General features: G+C 43.4%; 1 protein-coding gene across 1 annotated transcript in view; it reads left to right on the forward strand.

Annotated features, from left to right (window-relative positions):
* The window catches only part of LOC120063425 (protein mono-ADP-ribosyltransferase PARP8-like), an 88,537-nt gene that overhangs the window by 62,939 nt on the left and 1,651 nt on the right, over nucleotides 1-23,947 (forward strand). Inside the window, exons 16-26 of the mRNA XM_039013795.1 lie at nucleotides 2,292-2,384; nucleotides 2,473-2,598; nucleotides 2,908-2,973; nucleotides 5,281-5,348; nucleotides 7,322-7,370; nucleotides 17,019-17,131; nucleotides 17,618-17,690; nucleotides 18,202-18,271; nucleotides 18,839-18,906; nucleotides 19,917-19,986; nucleotides 23,569-23,653. Of these exons, the coding sequence (XP_038869723.1) occupies nucleotides 2,292-2,384; nucleotides 2,473-2,598; nucleotides 2,908-2,973; nucleotides 5,281-5,348; nucleotides 7,322-7,370; nucleotides 17,019-17,131; nucleotides 17,618-17,690; nucleotides 18,202-18,271; nucleotides 18,839-18,906; nucleotides 19,917-19,986; nucleotides 23,569-23,653 (881 nt within the window). The remainder of the gene's footprint in view (nucleotides 1-2,291; nucleotides 2,385-2,472; nucleotides 2,599-2,907; nucleotides 2,974-5,280; nucleotides 5,349-7,321; nucleotides 7,371-17,018; nucleotides 17,132-17,617; nucleotides 17,691-18,201; nucleotides 18,272-18,838; nucleotides 18,907-19,916; nucleotides 19,987-23,568; nucleotides 23,654-23,947) is intronic.

Below are 23,947 nucleotides of genomic sequence, written 5' to 3' on the forward strand. Positions count from 1 at the left end.
TCTAGAAATTGTTTTAGTTATTCTTCACAAAATTCCTAACATTAGCGTACACACATACTAACACACAGTACACGAATAGTAAAAACAGAGCTATATGCAGTACAGGTCACTGTCCTGAGTCCTAATGATACGACTATAGGTCACTGTCCTGAGTCCCTAATGATACGACGATAGATCACTGTCCTGAGTCCTAATGATACGACGATAGATCACTGTCCTGAGTCCCTAATGATACGACGATAGATCACTGTCCTGAGTCCCTAATGATACGACGATAGGTCACTGTCCTGAGTCCTAATGATACGACTATAGGTCACTGTCCTGAGTCCCTAATGATACGACGATAGATCACTGTCCTGAGTCCCTAATGATACGACGATAGATCACTGTCCTGAGTCCTAATGATACGACGATAGATCACTGTCCTGAGTCCTAATGATACGACGATAGGTCACTGTCCTGAGTCTCTAATGATACGACGATAGGTCACTGTCCTGAGTCCTAATGATACGACGATAGATCACTGTCCTGAGTCCCTAATGATACGACGATAGATCACTGTCCTGAGTCCTAATGATACGACGATAGGTCACTGTCCTGAGTCCTAATGACACGACTATAGGTCACTGTCCTGAGTCCCTAATGATACGACGATAGATCACTGTCCTGAGTCCTAATGATACGACGATAGATCACTGTCCTGAGTCCTAATGATACGACGATAGGTCACTGTCCTGAGTCCTAATGACACGACGATAGGTCACTGTCCTGAGTCCTAATGATACGACTATAGGTCACTGTCCTGAGTCCTAATGATACGACGATAGGTCACTGTCCTGAGTCCTAATGATACGACGATAGGTCACTGTCCTGAGTCCTAATGATACGACTATAGGTCACTGTCCTGAGTCCTAATGATACGACTATAGGTCACTGTCCTGAGTCCTAATGATACGACGATAGGTCACTGTCCTGAGTCCTAATGATACGACGATAGATCACTGTCCTGAGTCCTAATGATACGACGATAGATCACTGTTCTGAGTCCTAATGATACGACAATAGATCACTGTCCTGAGTCCTAATGACACGACGATAGGTCACTGTCCTGAGTCCTAATGATACGACGATAGGTCACTGTCCTGAGTCCTAATGATACGACGATAGATCACTGTCCTGAGTCCTAATGACACGACGATAGGTCACTGTCCTGAGTCCTAATGACACGACGATAGGTCACTGTCCTGAGTCCTAATGACACGACGATAGATCACTGTCCTGAGTCCCTAATGATACGACGATTGGTCACTGTCCTGAGTCCTAATGATACGACTATAGGTCACTGTCCTGAGTCCTAATGATACGACTATAGGTCACTGTCCTGAGTCCTAATGATACGACTATAGGTCACTGTCCTGAGTCCTAATGATATGACTATAGGTCACTGTCCTGAGTCCTAATGATACGACTATAGGTCACTGTCCTGAGTCCTAATGATACGACTATAGGTCACTGTCCTGAGTCCCTAATGATACGACGATAGATCACTGTCCCGAGTCCTAATGACACGACGATAGGTCACTGTCCCGAGTTCTAATGATACGACGATAGGTCACTGTCCCGAGTCCTAATGATACGACTATAGGTCACTGTCCTGAGTCCTAATGATACAACTATAGGTCACTGTCCTGAGTCCCTAATGATACGACGATAGATCACTGTCCTGAGTCCTAATGATACAACGATAGGTCACTGTTCTGAGTCCTAATGACACGACTATAGGTCACTGTCCTGAGTCCCTAATGATACGACGATAGGTCACTGTCCTGAGTCCTAATGATACGACGATAGGTCACTGTCCTGAGTCCTAATGATACGACTATAGGTCACTGTCCTGAGTCCTAATGATACGACGATAGAGCACTGTCATGAGTCCTAATGATACGACGATAGATCACTGTCCTGAGTCCTAATGACACGACGATAGATCACTGTCCTGAGTCCTAATGATACGACGATAGGTCACTGTCCTGAGTCCTAATGATACAACGATACGTCACTGTCCTGAGTCCTAATGATACAACTATAGGTCAGGGCTTTGTATACCAGTAGTACCTGTCGCAGACGGTAGCCTGACAGTGGCTGTTTCTAATTTAACCCAAAACAACCTTGTTGCTAACGAGCAGCACACCCATTACTATCTATATATATGAGTTAGAGGGAGAAAATATGCTATAAGGCTAAACAAGAGATCTATCTGAATGATCCTATGTGGTGTGTCCACCCCACAGCCCACAGTGTGTGAGCGGGAACTGTGTGTGTTTGCCTTTCAAACACTGGGGGTGATGAACGAGGCAGCCGACGAGATCGCCACAGGGGCTCAGGTATGCATGCGCGCGCGTGCACACACACACACACACACACACACACACACACACACACAGCTGGCTGAGTGTCCGTCTCTGTTTCTAGGTGGTGGATCTGTTGGTGTCCATGTGTAGGTCTGCTCTAGAGTCTCCCAGGAAAGTGGTCATCTTTGAGCCATATCCCTCCGTGGTGGATCCGTGTGACTCCCAGGCACTGGCCTTCAACCCCAGGGTATGGTATACTAACCCTGAACATACAAACAGCCTTCAACCCCAGGGTATGGTATACTAACCCTGAACCTATTAACAGCCTTCAACCCCAGGGTATAGCTTTTATCAGCAGCAATTTGATGAATTCCCGCAATAAATCCACCCCCCCCAAAAAAATATAAGATTTATAAGGCTAATCCAGATAGAGAGCATTTAGTTGAATATGCAGAGGACTTTAGTTGTTGTTGGTAGATCCGTGCTGAATTTCACTGTGTTTTTTCTGAAGTGGTTCACAGTGCCTGTGATCCATGATGCTTGTGGTTCATTTCAGAAAAAGGACTATGAGCGAGTGATGAGAGCCCTTGACAGTCTCACCTCTATCAGAGAAATGTCCCAGGTAAAGAACCCTTAACCCTTGACAGCCTTACCTCTCCTATGTGTTTAGGACCTAATTCATCATGTCTCTCATCTTCATCGTGTTTAGGACCTAATTCATCATGTCTCTCATCTTCATCGTGTTTAGGACCTAATTCATCATGTCTCATCTTCATCGTGTTTAGGATCTAATTCATCATGTCTCTCATCATCTTCGTGTTTAGGACCTAATTCATCATGTCTCTCTTCCTCTCCTATGTGTTTAGGATCTAATTCATCATGTCTCTCATCCTCTTCATCGTGTTTAGGATCTAATTCATCATGTCTCTCATCCTCTCCTATGTGTTTAGGATCTAATTCATCATGTCTCTCATCATCTTCATCGTGTTTAGGACCTAATTCCTCATGTCTCTCATCCTCTTCATCGTGTTTAGGACCTAATTCATCATGTCTCTCATCCTCTTCATCGTGTTTAGGACCTAATTCATCATGTCTCTCATCCTCTTCATCGTGTTTAGGACCTAATTAATCATGTCTCTCATCATCTTCATCGTGTTTAGGACCTAATTCATCATGTCTCTCATCCTCTCCTATGTGTTTAGGATCTAGTTCATCATGTCTCTCATCCTCTTCATCGTGTTTAGGATCTAATTCCTCATGTCTCTCATCCTCTTCATCGTGTTTAGGACCTAATTCATCATGTCTCTCATCCTCTTCATCGTGTTTAGGACCTAATTAATCATGTCTCTCATCATCTTCATCGTGTTTAGGACCTAATTCATCATGTCTCTCATCCTCTCCTATGTGTTTAGGATCTAGTTCATCATGTCTCTCATCCTCTTCATCGTGTTTAGGATCTAATTCCTCATGTCTCTCATCATCTTCATCGTGTTTAGGACCTAATTCATCATGTCTCATCTTCATCGTGTTTAGGACCTAATTCCTCATGTCTCTCATCCTCTTCATCGTGTTTAGGACCTAATTAATCATGTCTCTCATCATCTTCATCGTGTTTAGGACCTAATTCATCATGTCTCTCATCATCTTCATCGTGTTTAGGACCTAATTCATCATGTCTCTCATCCTCTCCTATGTGTTTAGGATCTAGTTCATCATGTCTCTCATCCTCTTCATCGTGTTTAGGATCTAATTCCTCATGTCTCTCATCATCTTCATCGTGTTTAGGACCTAATTCATCATGTCTCATCTTCATCGTGTTTAGGACCTAATTCCTCATGTCTCTCATCCTCTTCATCGTGTTTAGGACCTAATTCATCATGTCTCTCATCTTCATCGTGTTTAGGACCTAATTCATCATGTCTCTCATCCTCTTCATTGTGTTTAGGATCTAATTCATCATGTCTCTCTTCCTCTCCTATGTGTTTAGGACCTAATTCCTCATGTCTCTCATCCTCTTCATTGTGTTTAGGATCTAATTCATCATGTCTCTCATCCTCTTCATTGTGTTTAGGACCTAATTCATCATGTCTCTCATCCTCTTCATTGTGTTTAGGATCTAATTCATCATGTCTCTCATCCTCTTCATCGTGTTTAGGATCTAGTTCATCATGTCTCTCATCATCTTCATCGTGTTTAGGACCTAATTCCTCATGTCTCTCATCCTCTTCATCGTGTTTAGGATCTAATTCATCATGTCTCTCATCCTCTTCATCGTGTTTAGGATCTAATTCATCATGTCTCTCTTCCTCTCCTATGTGTTTAGGACCTAATTCCTCATGTCTCTCATCTTCATCGTGTTTAGGACGTAATTCATCATGTCTCATCTTCATCGTGTTTAGGATCTAATTCATCATGTCTCTCATCCTCTTCATTGTGTTTAGGACCTAATTCCTCATGTCTCTCATCCTCTTCATCGTGTTTAGGACCTAATTCATCATGTCTCTCATCCTCTTCATCGTGTTTAGGACCTAATTCATCATGTCTCTCATCCTCTTCATCGTGTTTAGGACCTAATTCATCATGTCTCTCATCCTCTTCATCGTGTTTAGGACCTAATTCATCATGTCTCTCATCATCTTCATCGTGTTTAGGACCTAATTCATCATGTCTCTCATCCTCTTCATTGTGTTTAGGACCTAATTCATCATGTCTCTCATCATCTTCATCGTGTTTAGGACCTAATTCATCATGTCTCTCATCCTCTTCATCGTGTTTAGGACCTAATTCATCATGTCTCTCATCCTCTCCTATGTGTTTAGGACCTAATTCATCATGTCTCTCATCCTCTCCTATGTCTCCCCTGTGTGTGTGTGCTGTCCCGTTGTACCCATTGAGCCAGTGGAGTTAAATGAAGGTTGTTTCTCTACAGGCACCTTACCTGGAGATTAAGAGGCAGATGGACAAGCATGATCCTTTAGCTCACCCCTTACTGACATGGTAAGACCCCCTTACTGCAATGGTAAGAACCCCTTGCTGCCATGGTAAGAAATCCCCTACTGCCATGGTAAGAAATCCCCTACTGCCATGGTAAGAAATCCCCTACTGCCATGGTAAGAAACTCCTTACTGCCATGGTAAGAAACCCCCTTACTGCCATGGTAAGAAACCCCCTTACTGCCATGGTAAGAAATCCCCTTACTGCCATGGTAAGAAATCCCCTACTGCCATGGTAAGAAATCCCCTACTGCCATGGTAAGAAACCCCCTTACTGCCATGGTAAGAAATCCCCTACTGCCATGGTAAGAAACCCCCTTACTGCCATGGTAAGAAATCCCCTACTGCCATGGTAAGAAACCCCCTTACTGCCATGGTAAGAAATCCCCTACTGCCATGGTAAGAAACCCCCTTACTGCCATGGTAAGAAATCCCCTACTGCCATGGTAAGAAACCCCCTTACTGCCATGGTAAGAAATCCCCTACTGCCATGGTAAGAAATCCCCTTACTGCCATGGTAAGAAACTCCTTACTGCCATGGTAAGAAACTCCTTACTGCCATGGTGAGAAACCCCTTACTGACATGGTAAGAAACCCCCTTACTGACATGGTAAGAAACCCCTTACTGACATGGTAAGAAACCCCTTACTGACATGGTAAGAAACCCCCTTACTGCCATGGTAATAAACCCCTTACTGCCATGGTAATAAACCCCTTACTGCCATGGTAATAAACCCCTTACTGTCATGGTAAGAAACCCCCTTACTGCCATGGTAAGAAACCCCCTTACTGACATGGTAATAAACCCCTTACTGCCATGGTAAGAAACCCCCTTACTGCCATGGTAATAAACCCCCTTACTGCCATGGTAAGAAACCCCCTTACTGCCATGGTAAGAAACCCCCTTACTGCCATGGTAAGAAACCCCCTTACTGTCATGGTAATAAACCCCCTTACTGCCATGGTAATAAACCCCCTTACTGCCATGGTAATAAACCCCTTTACTGCCATGGTAAGAAACCCCTTACTGCCATGGTAAGAAACCCCCTTACTGCCATGGTAAGAAACCCCCTTACTGCCATGGTAAGAAACCCCCTTACTGCCATGGTAAGAAACCCCCTTACTGCCATGGTAAGAAACCCCCTTACTGCCATGGTAAGAAACCCCTTACTGCCATGGTAAGAAACCCCTTACTGCCATGGTAAGAAACCCCTTACTGCCATGGTAAGAAACCCCTTACTGCCATGGTAATAAACCCCCTTACTGACATGGTAAGAAACCCCTTACTGCCATGGTAATAAACCCCCTTACTGACATGGTAAGAAACCCCTTACTGCCATGGTAAGAAACCCCTTACTGCCATGGTAAGAAACCCCTTACTGCCATGGTAAGAAACCCCTTACTGCCATGGTAATAAACCCCTTACTGCCACAGTAAGAAACCCATTTACTGACATGGTAATAAACCCCTTACTGCCATAGTAAGAAACCCCTTACTGACATGGTAATAAACCCCTTACTGCCATGGTAAGAAACCCATTTACTGACATGGTAATAAACCCCTTACTGCCATAGTAAGAAACCCCTTACTGCCATGGTAAGAAACCCTTTACTTGATTTCCCCAATAAATCAATTTTTTTCCTGGAACATATGATGTTGTGTCACGAGTCCGCAATCAAAAAAAGGTTTCAAAGTTGTTTCATGTTATTTATTCATTTCAGAGGCAAAAGGAGCAAAAGCAATGTTTCCGGCTGTTAGGCCATTGTCAGCCTGCAATTCAATCAGTAGTCAGAGACATTGACTGTCATATTGAATGTACAGTTAGACCAGGACATGAGACAGTGTATTGATACATTCAACAGAAGAGAACGTGTGAATGACAGTTTAACTATGTCACAACAGGTCAGTGTAACAGCTGGAGGTATTGTATTGCAAACTGTTAATGTCTAATGTAACCCGTTTTGTTTTTCTGTCTAGGGTGATATCCAGTAACAGATCACACATCGTCAAACTACCAGTTACCAGAGTGCGTTTTATACATCATTAAGGGAGATTAGAGGAGATTACATAAAATAAAATATACCTTTATTTAACTAGGCAAGTCAGGGGAGGGTTTGACCAGGGTTGGCAGTCATTGTAAAATAAGAATTTGTTCTTAATTGACTTGCCTAGTTAAATAAAGGTTAAATAAAATGTTAATAAAGACAGGCTGATTATAGAGTGAGGTCAGAAGACAGGCTGATTATAGAGTGAGGTCAGAAGACAGGCTGATTATAGAGTGAGGTCAGAAGACAGGCTGATTATAGAGTGAGGTCAGAAGACAGGCTGATTATAGAGTGAGGTCAGAAGACAGGCTGGTTATAGAGTGAGGTCAGAAGACAGGCTGATTATAGAGTGAGGTCAGAAGACAGGCTGATTATAGAGTGAGGTCAGAAGACAGGCTGATTATAGAGTGAGGTCAGAAGACAGGCTGGTTATAGAGTGAGGTCAGAAGACAGGCTGGTTATAGAGTGAGGTCAGAAGACAGGCTGATTATAGAGTGAGGTCAGAAGACAGGCTGATTATAGAGTGAGGTCAGAAGACAGGCTGATTATAGAGTGAGGTCAGAAGACAGGCTGATTATAGAGTGAGGTCAGAAGACAGGCTGATTATAGAGTGAGGTCAGAAGACAGGCTGATTATAGAGTGAAGTCAGAAGACAGGCTGATTATAGAGTGAGGTCAGAAGACAGGCTGATTATAGAGTGAGGTCAGAAGACAGGCTGATTATAGAGTGAGGTCAGAAGACAGGCTGATTATAGAGTGAGGTCAGAAGACAGGCTGATTATAGAGTGAGGTCAGAAGACAGGCTGATTATAGAGTGAGGTCAGAAGACAGGCTGATTATAGAGTGAAGTCAGAAGACAGGCTGATTATAGAGTGAGGTCAGAAGACAGGCTGATTATAGAGTGAGGTCAGAAGACAGGCTGATTATAGAGTGAGGTCAGAAGACAGGCTGATTATAGAGTGAGGTCAGAAGACAGGCTGATTATAGAGTGAGGTCAGAAGACAGGCTGATTATAGAGTGAGGTCAGAAGACAGGCTGATTATAGAGTGAGGTCAGAAGACAGGCTGATTATAGAGTGAGGTCAGAAGACAGGCTGATTATAGAGTGAGGTCAGAAGACAGGCTGATTATAGAGTGAGGTCAGAAGACAGGCTGATTATAGAGTGAGGTCAGAAGACAGGCTGATTATAGAGTGAGGTCAGAAGACAGGCTGGTTATAGAGTGAGGTCAGAAGACAGGCTGATTATAGAGTGAGGTCAGAAGACAGGCTGGTTATAGAGTGAGGTCAGAAGACAGGCTGGTTATAGAGTGAGGTCAGAAGACAGGCTGATTATAGAGTGAGGTCAGAAGACAGGCTGATTATAGAGTGAGGTCAGAAGACAGGCTGATTATAGAGTGAGGTCAGAAGACAGGCTGATTATAGAGTGAGGTCAGAAGACAGGCTGATTATAGAGTGAGGTCAGAAGACAGGCTGGTTATAGAGTGAGGTCAGAAGACAGGCTGGTTATAGAGTGAGGTCAGAAGACAGGCTGGTTATAGAGTGAGGTCAGAAGACAGGCTGGTTATAGAGTGAGGTCAGAAGACAGGCTGATTATAGAGTGAGGTCAGAAGACAGGCTGGTTATAGAGTGAGGTCAGAAGACAGGCTGGTTATAGAGTGAGGTCAGAAGACAGGCTGGTTATAGAGTGAGGTCAGAAGACAGGCTGATTATAGAGTGAGGTCAGAAGACAGGCTGATTATAGAGTGAGGTCAGAAGACAGGCTGATTATAGAGTGAGGTCAGAAGACAGGCTGGTTATAGAGTGAGGTCAGAAGACAGGCTGATCATAGTGAGGTCAGAAGACAGGCTGGTTATAGAGTGAGGTCAGAAGACAGGCTGGTTATAGAGTGAGGTCAGAAGACAGGCTGATTATAGAGTGAGGTCAGAAGACAGGCTGATTATAGAGTGAGGTCAGAAGACAGGCTGATTATAGAGTGAAGTCAGAAGACAGGCTGATTATAGAGTGAAGTCAGAAGACAGGCTGATTATAGAGTGAGGTCAGAAGACAGGCTGATTATAGAGTGAGGTCAGAAGACAGGCTGATTATAGAGTGAGGTCAGAAGACAGGCTGGTTATAGAGTGAGGTCAGAAGACAGGCTGGTTATAGAGTGAGGTCAGAAGACAGGCTGGTTAAAGAGTGAGGTCAGAAGACAGGCTGGTTATAGAGTGAGGTCAGAAGACAGGCTGATTATAGAGTGAGGTCAGAAGACAGGCTGGTTATAGAGTGAGGTCAGAAGACAGGCTGGTTATAGAGTGAGGTCAGAAGACAGGCTGATTATAGAGTGAGGTCAGAAGACAGGCTGATTATAGAGTGAGGTCAGAAGACAGGCTGATTATAGAGTGAGGTCAGAAGACAGGCTGATTATAGAGTGAAGTCAGAAGACAGGCTGATTATAGAGTGAGGTCAGAAGACAGGCTGATTATAGAGTGAGGTCAGAAGACAGGCTGATTATAGAGTGAGGTCAGAAGACAGGCTGGTTATAGAGTGAGGTCAGAAGACAGGCTGGTTAAAGAGTGAGGTCAGAAGACAGGCTGGTTATAGAGTGAGGTCAGAAGACAGGCTGATTATAGAGTGAGGTCAGAAGACAGGCTGATTATAGAGTGAGGTCAGAAGACAGGCTGATTATAGAGTGAGGTCAGAAGACAGGCTGATTATAGAGTGAGGTCAGAAGACAGGCTGATTATAGAGTGAGGTCAGAAGACAGGCTGATTATAGAGTGAGGTCAGAAGACAGGCTGGTTATAGAGTGAGGTCAGAAGACAGGCTGGTTATAGAGTGAGGTCAGAAGACAGGCTGATTATAGAGTGAGGTCAGAAGACAGGCTGATCATAGTGAGGTCAGAAGACAGGCTGATCATAGTGAGGTCAGAAGACAGGCTGGTTATAGAGTGAGGTCAGAAGACAGGCTGGTTATAGAGTGAGGTCAGAAGACAGGCTGATTATAGAGTGAAGTCAGAAGACAGGCTGATTATAGAGTGAAGTCAGAAGACAGGCTGATTATAGAGTGAGGTCAGAAGACAGGCTGATTATAGAGTGAGGTCAGAAGACAGGCTGATTATAGAGTGAGGTCAGAAGACAGGCTGATTATAGAGTGAAGTCAGAAGACAGGCTGATTATAGAGTGAGGTCAGAAGACAGGCTGATTATAGAGTGAGGTCAGAAGACAGGCTGATTATAGAGTGAGGTCAGAAGACAGGCTGATTATAGAGTGAGGTCAGAAGACAGGCTGATTATAGAGTGAGGTCAGAAGACAGGCTGATTATAGAGTGAGGTCAGAAGACAGGCTGATTATAGAGTGAAGTCAGAAGACAGGCTGATTATAGAGTGAGGTCAGAAGACAGGCTGATTATAGAGTGAGGTTAGAAGACAGGCTGATTATAGAGTGAGGTCAGAAGACAGGCTGATTATAGAGTGAGGTCAGAAGACAGGCTGATTATAGAGTGAGGTCAGAAGACAGGCTGATTATAGAGTGAGGTCAGAAGACAGGCTGATTATAGAGTGAGGTCAGAAGACAGGCTGATTATAGAGTGAGGTCAGAAGACAGGCTGATTATAGAGTGAGGTCAGAAGACAGGCTGGTTATAGAGTGAGGTCAGAAGACAGGCTGGTTATAGAGTGAGGTCAGAAGACAGGCTGGTTATAGAGTGAGGTCAGAAGACAGGCTGGTTATAGAGTGAGGTCAGAAGACAGGCTGGTTATAGAGTGAGGTCAGAAGACAGGCTGATTATAGAGTGAGGTCAGAAGACAGGCTGATTATAGAGTGAGGTCAGAAGACAGGCTGATTATAGAGTGAGGTCAGAAGACAGGCTGATTATAGAGTGAGGTCAGAAGACAGGCTGATTATAGAGTGAGGTCAGAAGACAGGCTGATTATAGAGTGAGGTCAGAAGACAGGCTGGTTATAGAGTGAGGTCAGAAGACAGGCTGGTTATAGAGTGAGGTCAGAAGACAGGCTGGTTATAGAGTGAGGTCAGAAGACAGGCTGATTATAGAGTGAGGTCAGAAGACAGGCTGGTTATAGAGTGAGGTCAGAAGACAGGCTGGTTATAGAGTGAGGTCAGAAGACAGGCTGGTTATAGAGTGAGGTCAGAAGACAGGCTGATTATAGAGTGAGGTCAGAAGACAGGCTGATTATAGAGTGAGGTCAGAAGACAGGCTGATTATAGAGTGAGGTCAGAAGACAGGCTGATCATAGTGAGGTCAGAAGACAGGCTGGTTATAGAGTGAGGTCAGAAGACAGGCTGGTTATAGAGTGAGGTCAGAAGACAGGCTGATTATAGAGTGAGGTCAGAAGACAGGCTGATTATAGAGTGAGGTCAGAAGACAGGCTGATTATAGAGTGAAGTCAGAAGACAGGCTGATTATAGAGTGAAGTCAGAAGACAGGCTGATTATAGAGTGAGGTCAGAAGACAGGCTGATTATAGAGTGAGGTCAGAAGACAGGCTGATTATAGAGTGAGGTCAGAAGACAGGCTGGTTATAGAGTGAGGTCAGAAGACAGGCTGGTTAAAGAGTGAGGTCAGAAGACAGGCTGGTTAAAGAGTGAGGTCAGAAGACAGGCTGGTTATAGAGTGAGGTCAGAAGACAGGCTGATTATAGAGTGAGGTCAGAAGACAGGCTGGTTATAGAGTGAGGTCAGAAGACAGGCTGATTATAGAGTGAGGTCAGAAGACAGGCTGGTTATAGAGTGAGGTCAGAAGACAGGCTGATTATAGAGTGAGGTCAGAAGACAGGCTGATTATAGAGTGAGGTCAGAAGACAGGCTGGTTATAGAGTGAGGTCAGAAGACAGGCTGGTTATAGAGTGAGGTCAGAAGACAGGCTGGTTATAGAGTGAGGTCAGAAGACAGGCTGATTATAGAGTGAGGTCAGAAGACAGGCTGATCATAGTGAGGTCAGAAGACAGGCTGATCATAGTGAGGTCAGAAGACAGGCTGGTTATAGAGTGAGGTCAGAAGACAGGCTGGTTATAGAGTGAGGTCAGAAGACAGGCTGATTATAGAGTGAAGTCAGAAGACAGGCTGATTATAGAGTGAAGTCAGAAGACAGGCTGATTATAGAGTGAGGTCAGAAGACAGGCTGATTATAGAGTGAGGTCAGAAGACAGGCTGGTTATAGAGTGAGGTCAGAAGACAGGCTGGTTATAGAGTGAGGTCAGAAGACAGGCTGGTTAAAGAGTGAGGTCAGAAGACAGGCTGGTTATAGAGTGAGGTCAGAAGACAGGCTGATTATAGAGTGAGGTCAGAAGACAGGCTGATTATAGTGAGGTCAGAAGACAGGCTGGTTATAGAGTGAGGTCAGAAGACAGGCTGGTTATAGAGTGAGGTCAGAAGACAGGCTGATTATAGAGTGAGGTCAGAAGACAGGCTGATTATAGAGTGAGGTCAGAAGACAGGCTGATTATAGAGTGAGGTCAGAAGACAGGCTGATTATAGAGTGAGGTCAGAAGACAGGCTGGTTATAGAGTGAGGTCAGAAGACAGGCTGGTTATAGAGTGAGGTCAGAAGACAGGCTGATTATAGAGTGAGGTCAGAAGACAGGCTGATCATAGTGAGGTCAGAAGACAGGCTGATCATAGTGAGGTCAGAAGACAGGCTGGTTATAGAGTGAGGTCAGAAGACAGGCTGGTTATAGAGTGAAGTCAGAAGACAGGCTGATTATAGAGTGAAGTCAGAAGACAGGCTGATTATAGAGTGAAGTCAGAAGACAGGCTGATTATAGAGTGAGGTCAGAAGACAGGCTGATTATAGAGTGAGGTCAGAAGACAGGCTGATTATAGAGTGAGGTCAGAAGACAGGCTGATTATAGAGTGAGGTCAGAAGACAGGCTGATTATAGAGTGAGGTCAGAAGACAGGCTGATTATAGAGTGAGGTCAGAAGACAGGCTGATTATAGAGTGAGGTCAGAAGACAGGCTGATTATAGAGTGAGGTCAGAAGACAGGCTGATTATAGAGTGAGGTCAGAAGACAGGCTGATTATAGAGTGAGGTCAGAAGACAGGCTGATTATAGAGTGAGGTCAGAAGACAGGCTGATTATAGAGTGAGGTCAGAAGACAGGCTGATTATAGAGTGAGGTCAGAAGACAGGCTGATTATAGAGTGAGGTCAGAAGACAGGCTGATTATAGAGTGAGGTCAGAAGACAGGCTGATTATAGAGTGAGGTCAGAAGACAGGCTGATTATAGAGTGAGGTCAGAAGACAGGCTGATTATAGAGTGAGGTCAGAAGACAGGCTGATTATAGAGTGAGGTCAGAAGACAGGCTGATTATAGAGTGAGGTCAGAAGACAGGCTGGTTATAGAGTGAGGTCAGAAGACAGGCTGGTTATAGAGTGAGGTCAGAAGACAGGCTGATTATAGAGTGAGGTCAGAAGACAGGCTGATTATAGAGTGAGGTCAGAAGACAGGCTGGTTATAGAGTGAGGTCAGAAGACAGGCTGGTTATAGAGTGAGGTCAGAAGACAGGCTGATTATAGAGTGAGGTCAGAAGACAGGCTGATTATAGAGTGAGGTCAGAAGACAGGCTGATTATAGAGTGAGGTCAGAAGACAGGCTGATTATAGAGTGAGGTCAGAAGACAGGCTGGTTATAGAGTGAGGTCAGAAGACAGGCTGATTATAGAGTGAGGTCAGAAGACAGGCTGATCATAGTGAGGTCAGAAGACAGGCTGGTTATAGAGTGAGGTCAGAAGACAGGCTGGTTATAGAGTGAGGTCAGAAGACAGGCTGATTATAGAGTGAGGTCAGAAGACAGGCTGATTATAGAGTGAGGTCAGAAGACAGGCTGATTATAGAGTGAAGTCAGAAGACAGGCTGATTATAGAGTGAAGTCAGAAGACAGGCTGATTATAGAGTGAGGTCAGAAGACAGGCTGATTATAGAGTGAGGTCAGAAGACAGGCTGATTATAGAGTGAGGTCAGAAGACAGGCTGGTTATAGAGTGAGGTCAGAAGACAGGCTGGTTAAAGAGTGAGGTCAGAAGACAGGCTGGTTAAAGAGTGAGGTCAGAAGACAGGCTGGTTAAAGAGTGAGGTCAGAAGACAGGCTGATTATAGAGTGAGGTCAGAAGACAGGCTGGTTATAGAGTGAGGTCAGAAGACAGGCTGATTATAGAGTGAGGTCAGAAGACAGGCTGATTATAGAGTGAGGTCAGAAGACAGGCTGATTATAGAGTGAGGTCAGAAGACAGGCTGATTATAGAGTGAGGTCAGAAGACAGGCTGGTTATAGAGTGAGGTCAGAAGACAGGCTGGTTATAGAGTGAGGTCAGAAGACAGGCTGGTTATAGAGTGAGGTCAGAAGACAGGCTGATTATAGAGTGAGGTCAGAAGACAGGCTGATCATAGTGAGGTCAGAAGACAGGCTGGTTATAGAGTGAGGTCAGAAGACAGGCTGGTTATAGAGTGAGGTCAGAAGACAGGCTGATTATAGAGTGAAGTCAGAAGACAGGCTGATTATAGAGTGAAGTCAGAAGACAGGCTGATTATAGAGTGAGGTCAGAAGACAGGCTGATTATAGAGTGAGGTCAGAAGACAGGCTGGTTATAGAGTGAGGTCAGAAGACAGGTTGGTTATAGAGTGAGGTCAGAAGACAGGCTGGTTAAAGAGTGAGGTCAGAAGACAGGCTGGTTATAGAGTGAGGTCAGAAGACAGGCTGATTATAGAGTGAGGTCAGAAGACAGGCTGATTATAGTGAGGTCAGAAGACAGGCTGGTTATAGAGTGAGGTCAGAAGACAGGCTGGTTATAGAGTGAGGTCAGAAGACAGGCTGGTTATAGAGTGAGGTCAGAAGACAGGCTGATTATAGAGTGAGGTCAGAAGACAGGCTGATTATAGAGTGAGGTCAGAAGACAGGCTGATTATAGAGTGAGGTCAGAAGACAGGCTGATTATAGAGTGAGGTCAGAAGACAGGCTGATTATAGAGTGAATGTGGTGTCCCAAATCGTACCCTATTCCCTATATAGTGAACTACTTTATACTACAGCCCTATTCCCTATATAGTGAACTACTTTATACTACAGCCCTATTCCCTATATAGTGCACTACTTTATACTATAGCCCTATTCCCTATATAGTGCACTACTTTATACTATAGCCTTATTCCCTATATAGTACACTACTTTATACCACAGCCCTATTCCCTATATAGTGCACTACTTTATACTACAGCCCTATTCCCAATATAGTGCACTACTTTATACTACAGCCCTATTCCCTATATAGTGCACTACTTTATACTACAGCCCTATTCCCTATATAGTACACTACTTTATACTACAGCCCTATTCCCTATATAGTGCACTACTTTATACTACAGCCCTATTCCCTATATAGTACACTACTTTATACTACAGCCCTATTCCCTATATAGTACACTACTTTATACTACAGTCCTATTCCCTATATAGTGCACTACTTTATACTACAGCCCTATTCCCTATATAGTGCACTACTTTATACTACAGCCCTATTCCCTATATAGTGCACTACTTTATACTACAGCCCTATATAGTGCACTACTTTATACTACAGCCCTATTCCCTATATAGTGCACTACTTTACACTACAGCCCTATTCCCTATATAGTGCACTACTTTATACTACAGCCCTATTCCCTATATAGTGCACTACTTTATACTACAGCCCTATTCCCTATATAGTACACTACTTTATACCACAGCCCTATTCCCTATATAGTGCACTACTTTATACTACAGCCCTATTCCCTATATAGTGCACTACTTTATACTACTGCCCTATTCCCTATATAGTGCACTACTTTATACTACAGCCCTATTCCCTATATAGTGCACTACTTTATACTACTGCCCTATTCCCTATATAGTGCACTACTTTATACTACAGCCCTATTCCCTATATAGTACACTACTTTATACTACAGCCCTATTCCCTAATAGTACACTACTTTATACTACAGCCCTATTCCCTATATAGTGCACTACTTTATACTACAGCCCTATTCCCTATATAGTGCACTACTTTATACCACAGCCCTATTCCCTATATAGTGCACTACTTTACACTACAGCCCTATTCCCTATATAGTGCACTACTTTATACTACAGCCCTATTCCCTATATAGTGCACTACTTTATACTACAGCCCTATTCCCTATATAGTACACTACTTTATACCACAGCCCTATTCCCTATATAGTGCACTACTTTATACTACAGCCCTATTCCCTAATAGTACACTACTTTATACTACAGCCCTATTCCCTATATAGTGCACTACTTTATACTACAGCCCTATTCCCTATATAGTGCACTACTTTATACCACAGCCCTATTCCCTATATAGTGCACTACTTTACACTACAGCCTTATTCCCTATATAGTGCACTACTTTACACTACAGCCTTATTCCCTATATAGTGCACTACTTTATACCACAGCCCTATTCCCTATATAGTGCACTACTTTACACTACAGCCTTATTCCCTATATAGTGCACTACTTTTTCCTACAGCCCTATACATCCCCATATAGTGCACTACTTTTGACCTGCTCTATAATAGGGAATAGGGTGCCATTTGGGACCCCTATAAGTGTTGTTGTCTCTCTGTCACCACTGCAGCAGCTGAAGTTCATGCACACCCTGCATCAGTTCCTTCTACTCAGCAGTCCTCCTGCCAAAGAGTCCAACTTCCGAGCTGCCAAAAACCTCTTTGGGAGCACCTTCGCTTTCCAGTATGTTCCCTTTTTTAATTATATATATATATATAGCAGAGGGGGGTATAGTACAAAACCAGTTAACTTTGATAAACAACCAGAAATAACTAGATTTGTTGGGTCATTTTAAGAAAGCTAAATATAGAGATGTGTTTTTGTTTGTTGAGTCGATTTAGACCATGCCAATTTAAAGTTTAACTATCAAAAAAGAAAAATATATATATGTTATTTCAGGATATGTTGGTAACATTAGCTGGTCTTTCTTTGTTTTGTTCCCCCTCAGTACACATCATCATTCATATGCTCATGAAGGCACAACAGTGCACTTCATGTTTTGAAGTATTTTTTATCTTACACTTGTTTTAAAAGTACTTCAATCGTACACTATGTTTCTGAAACATGTTTTTAAAATCACTGCTGTTTTCAGTTGGAGAATCACTTTTTATTTCATTAACACAGTAGATAACGTATTGGATAATTAACAATGACCGTTTCTCTCTTCAGTGGTTCTCACATAGAAAATTGGCACTCCATTTTGAGGAACGGTTTGGTGGTTGCATCCAACACAAGACTTCAGGTAAAAATAAAAATATTTTTTTAATCCAATAATTGTTTATCAGCCTTTTTATAAAGCACAATCTGTGATGTCAACTGCCTGAGACTACTGTGTATTGTAAACTGTAGGTCTGAGTAAATGTAATAACCCTTCAAGACCTGAACACAAACAGTATTCACTCCAAACCACACCGTTACTAGAGCTGTGATGACACCAGTATCACAATATTTTGTCCGTGCCAAAAATGAAAACATGAAGCAGACCAAATCGTTGGTCCTTGTAAAAAGCTGCTGTATGTAATATATTGTGTGTATTGCCTGGATAATAAACACATGTAATTCTGGATGACAATGTGTTTGTTTGCAACATTAAGGCCGTTTTTCCGAAACAAGTTAAATCTGCTTTTTGTTTTGTATCACGATACCGTCCCGGCCCTAACCGTTACCATACATATTTTAAATATGTTGCATATATTTTGCATGTTATCTCTGCAGACCAAACACATCTAATAGTTTTGGTTGTCTGTCGGCAGCTCCATGGCGCCATCTACGGGAGTGGAATCTATATCAGCCCAATGTCAAGCATATCATTTGGTTACTCAGGTACCCAGAAAACCAACCTACAGGAATTTGTAATCTTTGTAATTGTAATCTTTGTAATTCATTTTAAAAGTAGACTCAGCGAAATGACGTTACCACGAGCAGCGCCGCAGATATTGAGATGAGCGAGATGCAAGACTTTGCTCTCACACAGTATCTGCGCATGTGCACGGGTTGGCTTTAAGAGGTTACAGCGTTACAGCCAGGGCACCAAAACAGAGGGACAAGTTGAGCCTCGCCCTTCAACACTCTTAGTAGTTGCGGAAATTGATCCCCATTATGCTATTTACTTTGTGCGTCTGTCATATCGCTGAGCCTTTAATACGTGAATTACACATTGTGTGACTGACTCTGTTGTCCTACCAGAGTCATTAAAGTTACAATGTAACAGTTCAACTCTGCCGTATGTGAACCAAGACACTGTGGCCGACATGTTCTTTCTGGACAATAAAGTCAAGATTCATTTATTCTCCTGTTTTTTTAGAAAACGTGCCGGTTTCAGAGTAGAGCAGTGTCTGATTTGCAGACAAATGTTGCCCTGATTGTTATTACAACGTCTCTCCATTTTAGGGATGAACAAAAAACAGCAGAAAGTTACTTCGAAAGACGAAAATGCTACAAACAAGACCAACGTACAGGTAATCATAATAACATTCCCCAAACTTCTGTACGGTGTTAAAACTGGTGTAAACTTGGGGAAATTAACGTTGTATTCACTTCTGTACGGTACGGTGTTAAAACTGGTGTAAACTGGGGAAATGAACATTGTATTCACTTCTGTACGGTGTTAAAACTGGTGTAAACTGGGGAAATGAACGTTGTATTCACTTCTGAACGGTGTTAAAACTGGTGTAAACTTGGGAAATGAATGTTGTATTCACTTCTGTACGGTGTTAAAACTGGTGTAAACTGGGGAAATGAACGTTGTATTCACTTCTGTACGGTGTTAAAACTGGTGTAAACTGGGGAAATGAACATTGTATTTACTTCTGTACGGTGTTAAAACTGGTGTAAACTGGGGAAATGAACGTTGTATTCACTTCTGTACGGTGTTAAAACTGGTGTAAACTTGGGGAAATGAACGTTGTATTCACTTCTGTACGGTGTTAAAACTGGTGTAAACTGGGGAAATGAACGTTGTATTCACTTCTGTACGGTGTTAAAACTGGTGTAAACTGGGGAAATGAACGTTGTATTCACTTCTGTACGGTGTTAAAACTGGTGTAAACTGGGGAAATGAACGTTGTATTCACTTCTGTACGGTGTTAAAACTGGTGTAAACTGGGGAAATGAACGTTGTATTCACTTCTGTACGGTGTTAAAACTGGTGTAAACTTGGGGAAATGAACGTTGTATTCACTTCTGTACGGTGTTAAAACTGGTGTAAACTTGGGGAAATGAACGTTGTATTCACTTCTGTACGGTGTTAAAACTGGTGTAAACTGGGGAAATGAACGTTGTATTCACTTCTGTACGGTGTTAAAACTGGTGTAAACTTGGGGAAATGAACGTTGTATTCACTTCTGTACGGTGTTAAAACTGGTGTAAACTGGGGAAATGAATGTTGTATTCACTTCTGTACGGTGTTAAAACCGGTGTAAACTGGGGAAATGAACGTTGTATTCACTAGAGTTTTGTCCTTTTGCAGTCAACAAAGAAAGGACAGCAGCCCCAGTTTTTGCAAAGTCGGAACCTTAAGTGCATAGCCTTATGTGAAGGTACGTATGTGTGCTCTGGGCTGGGGTAACCACAGAACCACGGTATGTGTGCTCTGGGCTGGAGTAACCACGGTATGTGCTCTGGGCTGGAGTAACCACAGAACCACGGTATGTGTGCTCTGGGCTGGAGTAACCACAGAACCACGGTATGTGTGCTCTGGGCTGGGGTAACCACAGAACCACGGTATGTGTGCTCTGGGCTGGGGTAACCACAGAACAACCACGGTATGTGTGCTCTGGGCTGGGGTAACCACAGAACCACGGTATGTGTGCTCTGGGCTGGGGTAACCACAGAACAACCACGGTATGTGTGCTCTGGGCTGGAGTAACCACAGAACAACCATGGTATGTGTGCTCTGGGCTGGAGTAACCACAGAACCACGGTATGTGCTCTGGGCTGGGGTAACCACAGAATAACCATGGTATGTGTGCTCTGGGCTGGGGTAACCACAGAACAACCACGGTATGTGTGCTCTGGGCTGGAGTAACCACAGAACCACGGTATGTGTGCTCTGGGCTGGAGTAACCACAGAACCACGGTATGTGTGCTCTGGGCTGGGGTAACCACAGAACCACGGTATGTGTGCACTGGGCTGGGGTAACCACAGAACAACCATGGTATGTGCTCTGGGCTGGGGTAACCACAGAACCACGGTATGTGTGCTCTGGGCTGGAGTAACCACAGAACAACCACGGTATGTGTGCTCTGGGCTGGGGTAACCACAGAACCACGGTATGTGTGCTCTGGGCTGGAGTAACCACAGAACCACGGTATGTGTGCTCTGGGCTGGAGTAACCACAGAACCACGGTATGTGTGCTCTGGGCTGGGGTAACCACAGAACAACCACGGTATGTGTGCTCTGGGCTGGAGTAACCACAGAACCACGGTATGTGTGCTCTGGGCTGGGGTAACCACAGAACCACGGTATGTGTGCTCTGGGCTGGGGTAACCACAGAACCACGGTATGTGTGCTCTGGGCTGGGGTAACCACAGAACCACGGTATGTGTGCTCTGGGCTGGAGTAACCACAGAACAACCACGGTATGTGTGCTCTGGGCTGGAGTAACCACAGAACCACGGTATGTGTGCTCTGGGCTGGAGTAACCACAGAACCACGGTATGTGTGCTCTGGGCTGGGGTAACCACAGAACAACCACGGTATGTGTGCTCTGGGCTGGGGTAACCACAGAACAACCACGGTATGTGTGCTCTGGGCTGGAGTAACCACAGAACCACGGTATGTGTGCTCTGGGCTGGGGTAACCACAGAACCACGGTATGTGTGCACTGGGCTGGGGTAACCACAGAACAACCATGGTATGTGCTCTGGGCTGGGGTAACCACAGAACCACGGTATGTGTGCTCTGGGCTGGAGTAACCACAGAACAACCACGGTATGTGTGCTCTGGGCTGGGGTAACCACAGAACAACCACGGTATGTGTGCTCTGGGCTGGAGTAACCACAGAACCACGGTATGTGTGCTCTGGGCTGGAGTAACCACAGAACCACGGTATGTGTGCTCTGGGCTGGAGTAACCACAGAACAACCACGGTATGTGTGCTCTGGGCTGGGGTAACCACAGAACAACCACGGTATGTGTGCTCTGGGCTGGGGTAACCACAGAACCACGGTATGTGTGCTCTGGGCTGGAGTAACCACAGAACAACCACGGAGACATTAACTGATAACACATACAGTGCCTTCAGAATGTATTCACACCCCTGGACTTTTTCCACATTTTGTTGTTAGTCTGAATTTAAAATGGATTAAAACAATACCCATAATGTCAAAGTGGAATTATGTTTTTCGATATGTGTTACAAATTAATAAAAAATGAAAAGCTGAAATGTCTTGAGTCAATAAGTATTCGACCCCTTTGTTATGGCGAGGAGCCTGAATAGGTTTAGGAGTAAAAATGTGCATAACAAGTCACATAATAAGTTGCATGGACTCACTATGTGTGCAATAATAGTGTTTAACATGATACCTCATCTCTGTACTACCCACATTCAATTATCTGTAAGGTACCTCAGTCGAGCAGTGAATCCCAAACACTGATTCAACTACAAAGACCAGGGAGGTTTTTCTATGCCTCACAAAGAAGGGCACCTATTGGTAGATGGGTGAACATCCCTTTGAGCTTGGTGAAGTTATTAATTACACTTTGGATGGTGTATCAATACACCCAGTCACTACACAGATACAGGGGTCCTTCCTAACTCAGTTGCCGGAGAGGAAGGAAACCGCTCAGGGATTTCACCATGAGGCCAATGGTGACTTTAAAACAGTTACAGAGTTTAATGGCTGTGATAGGAGAAAACTGAGGATGGATCAACAGCATTGTAGTTACTCCACAATACTAACCTAATGGACAAGAGAGAAAACAAAGTAGCATTTACAGAATAACAATATTCCAAAATATGCATTCTGTTTGCAACAAAGTAATACTGCCAAAAGAAATGTGGCAAAGCCATTCACTTTTTGTCCTGAATATAAAGTGTTATGCTTGGGGAAAATCCAATACAACAAATTACTGAGTACCACTCTCCATATTTTCAAGCATAGTGGTGGCTGCATCATGTTATGAAATGCTTGTAATCGTTAAGAACTGGAGTTTTTCCAGGATAAAAAAGTAACAGAATGGAGCTTAAGCACAGGCCAAATTCTAGAGGAAAACCTGGTTCAGGCTGATTTCCACCAGACACTGGGAGATGAATTCACCTTTCAGCAGAACAATAACCTAAAACAAATTTGATGTCATCCATTTTGAGTTCAGGTTGTAACGCAACAAAATGTGGAATAAATGGCTACACTTTCTGAAACCACTGCATGTGAACTCTATTTCAATATGTGTATTTAGTTTTTTTCCAAAATGCTATATCCACCAATTTTTCACATTTCTACCTTTTTCATAAGAAAATATTACTATTCACAGATTTTTTTTTTTAAATTCATAAACCTTTTTTAAACATCGAATACACTACAAGGTTGCATTTCCTACTGTGCAGTTAAATTCTCAGCAACACAGGTGATCAAATTAAAATCCTACATCTGTATAGATCCATTGTTTAGCTGGAATAGAATGTTCATTTCCTGTATAATTGACTGAGATATGTGGTTATCTTAAGATGAATGTAAGTCACTCAGGATAAGCGCATCGGCTAAATGTAAATGTTTTGCATACAGATCTCATTACTGTATTGAATATATATATATATTTTTTTACAAATGTATTATTTGAACAGTTCTTTATTAAAAATGTAGTTATTTGTTACATTTGACTGTGTAAAACCTAGCAGTACTTATTTCTGAGAGTGAGGCGGATATACCGTATAGAACTTTGCCAAACAAAATTATCATTTGTCTCTCTGAAATGAAACCAAGTGATACGATTTTAAACAAACACAACTGTCATTGAACAACACCATGTCATGATTAGATAGTGTGGGGAGAAAAAAAACCCACAAGATTTAATTTCTGAATTTCTTTAAACAATAAATGCTAATTTACTAACATTTCAGAAAATGTAATATATAGCATTTTTTTGTTGTTGCACTAAACTCTTTATGTCCTCTTCCAGTAATCACATCCCCTGACCTGCACAAACACGGAGACATCTGGGTCGTTCCCAACACTGATCATGTCTGTACACGCTTCTTCTTTGTGTAAGTAGGCTCAAACAGTATCCCTTGCAGTAGTTATTGGACGGTATGCCCTTTATTGACATCCCTTACAGTGGTCTCCAATTCATCAAAGCAGACTAGGGGTTAGGGTAGCAGACTAGGGGTTAGGGTAGAAGACTAGGGGTTAGGGTAGCAGACTAGGGGTTAGGGTAGCAGACTAGGGGTTAGGGTAGCAGACTAGGGGTTAGGGTAGAAGACTAGGGGTTAAGGTAGAAGACTAGGGGTTAAGGTAGAAGACTAGGGGTTAAGGTAGAAGACTAGGGGTTAAGGTAGAAG

This window comes from Salvelinus namaycush, chromosome 18 (assembly GCF_016432855.1).
Source record: "Salvelinus namaycush isolate Seneca chromosome 18, SaNama_1.0, whole genome shotgun sequence".
In the NCBI taxonomy this organism is placed as follows: domain Eukaryota; kingdom Metazoa; phylum Chordata; class Actinopteri; order Salmoniformes; family Salmonidae; genus Salvelinus; species Salvelinus namaycush.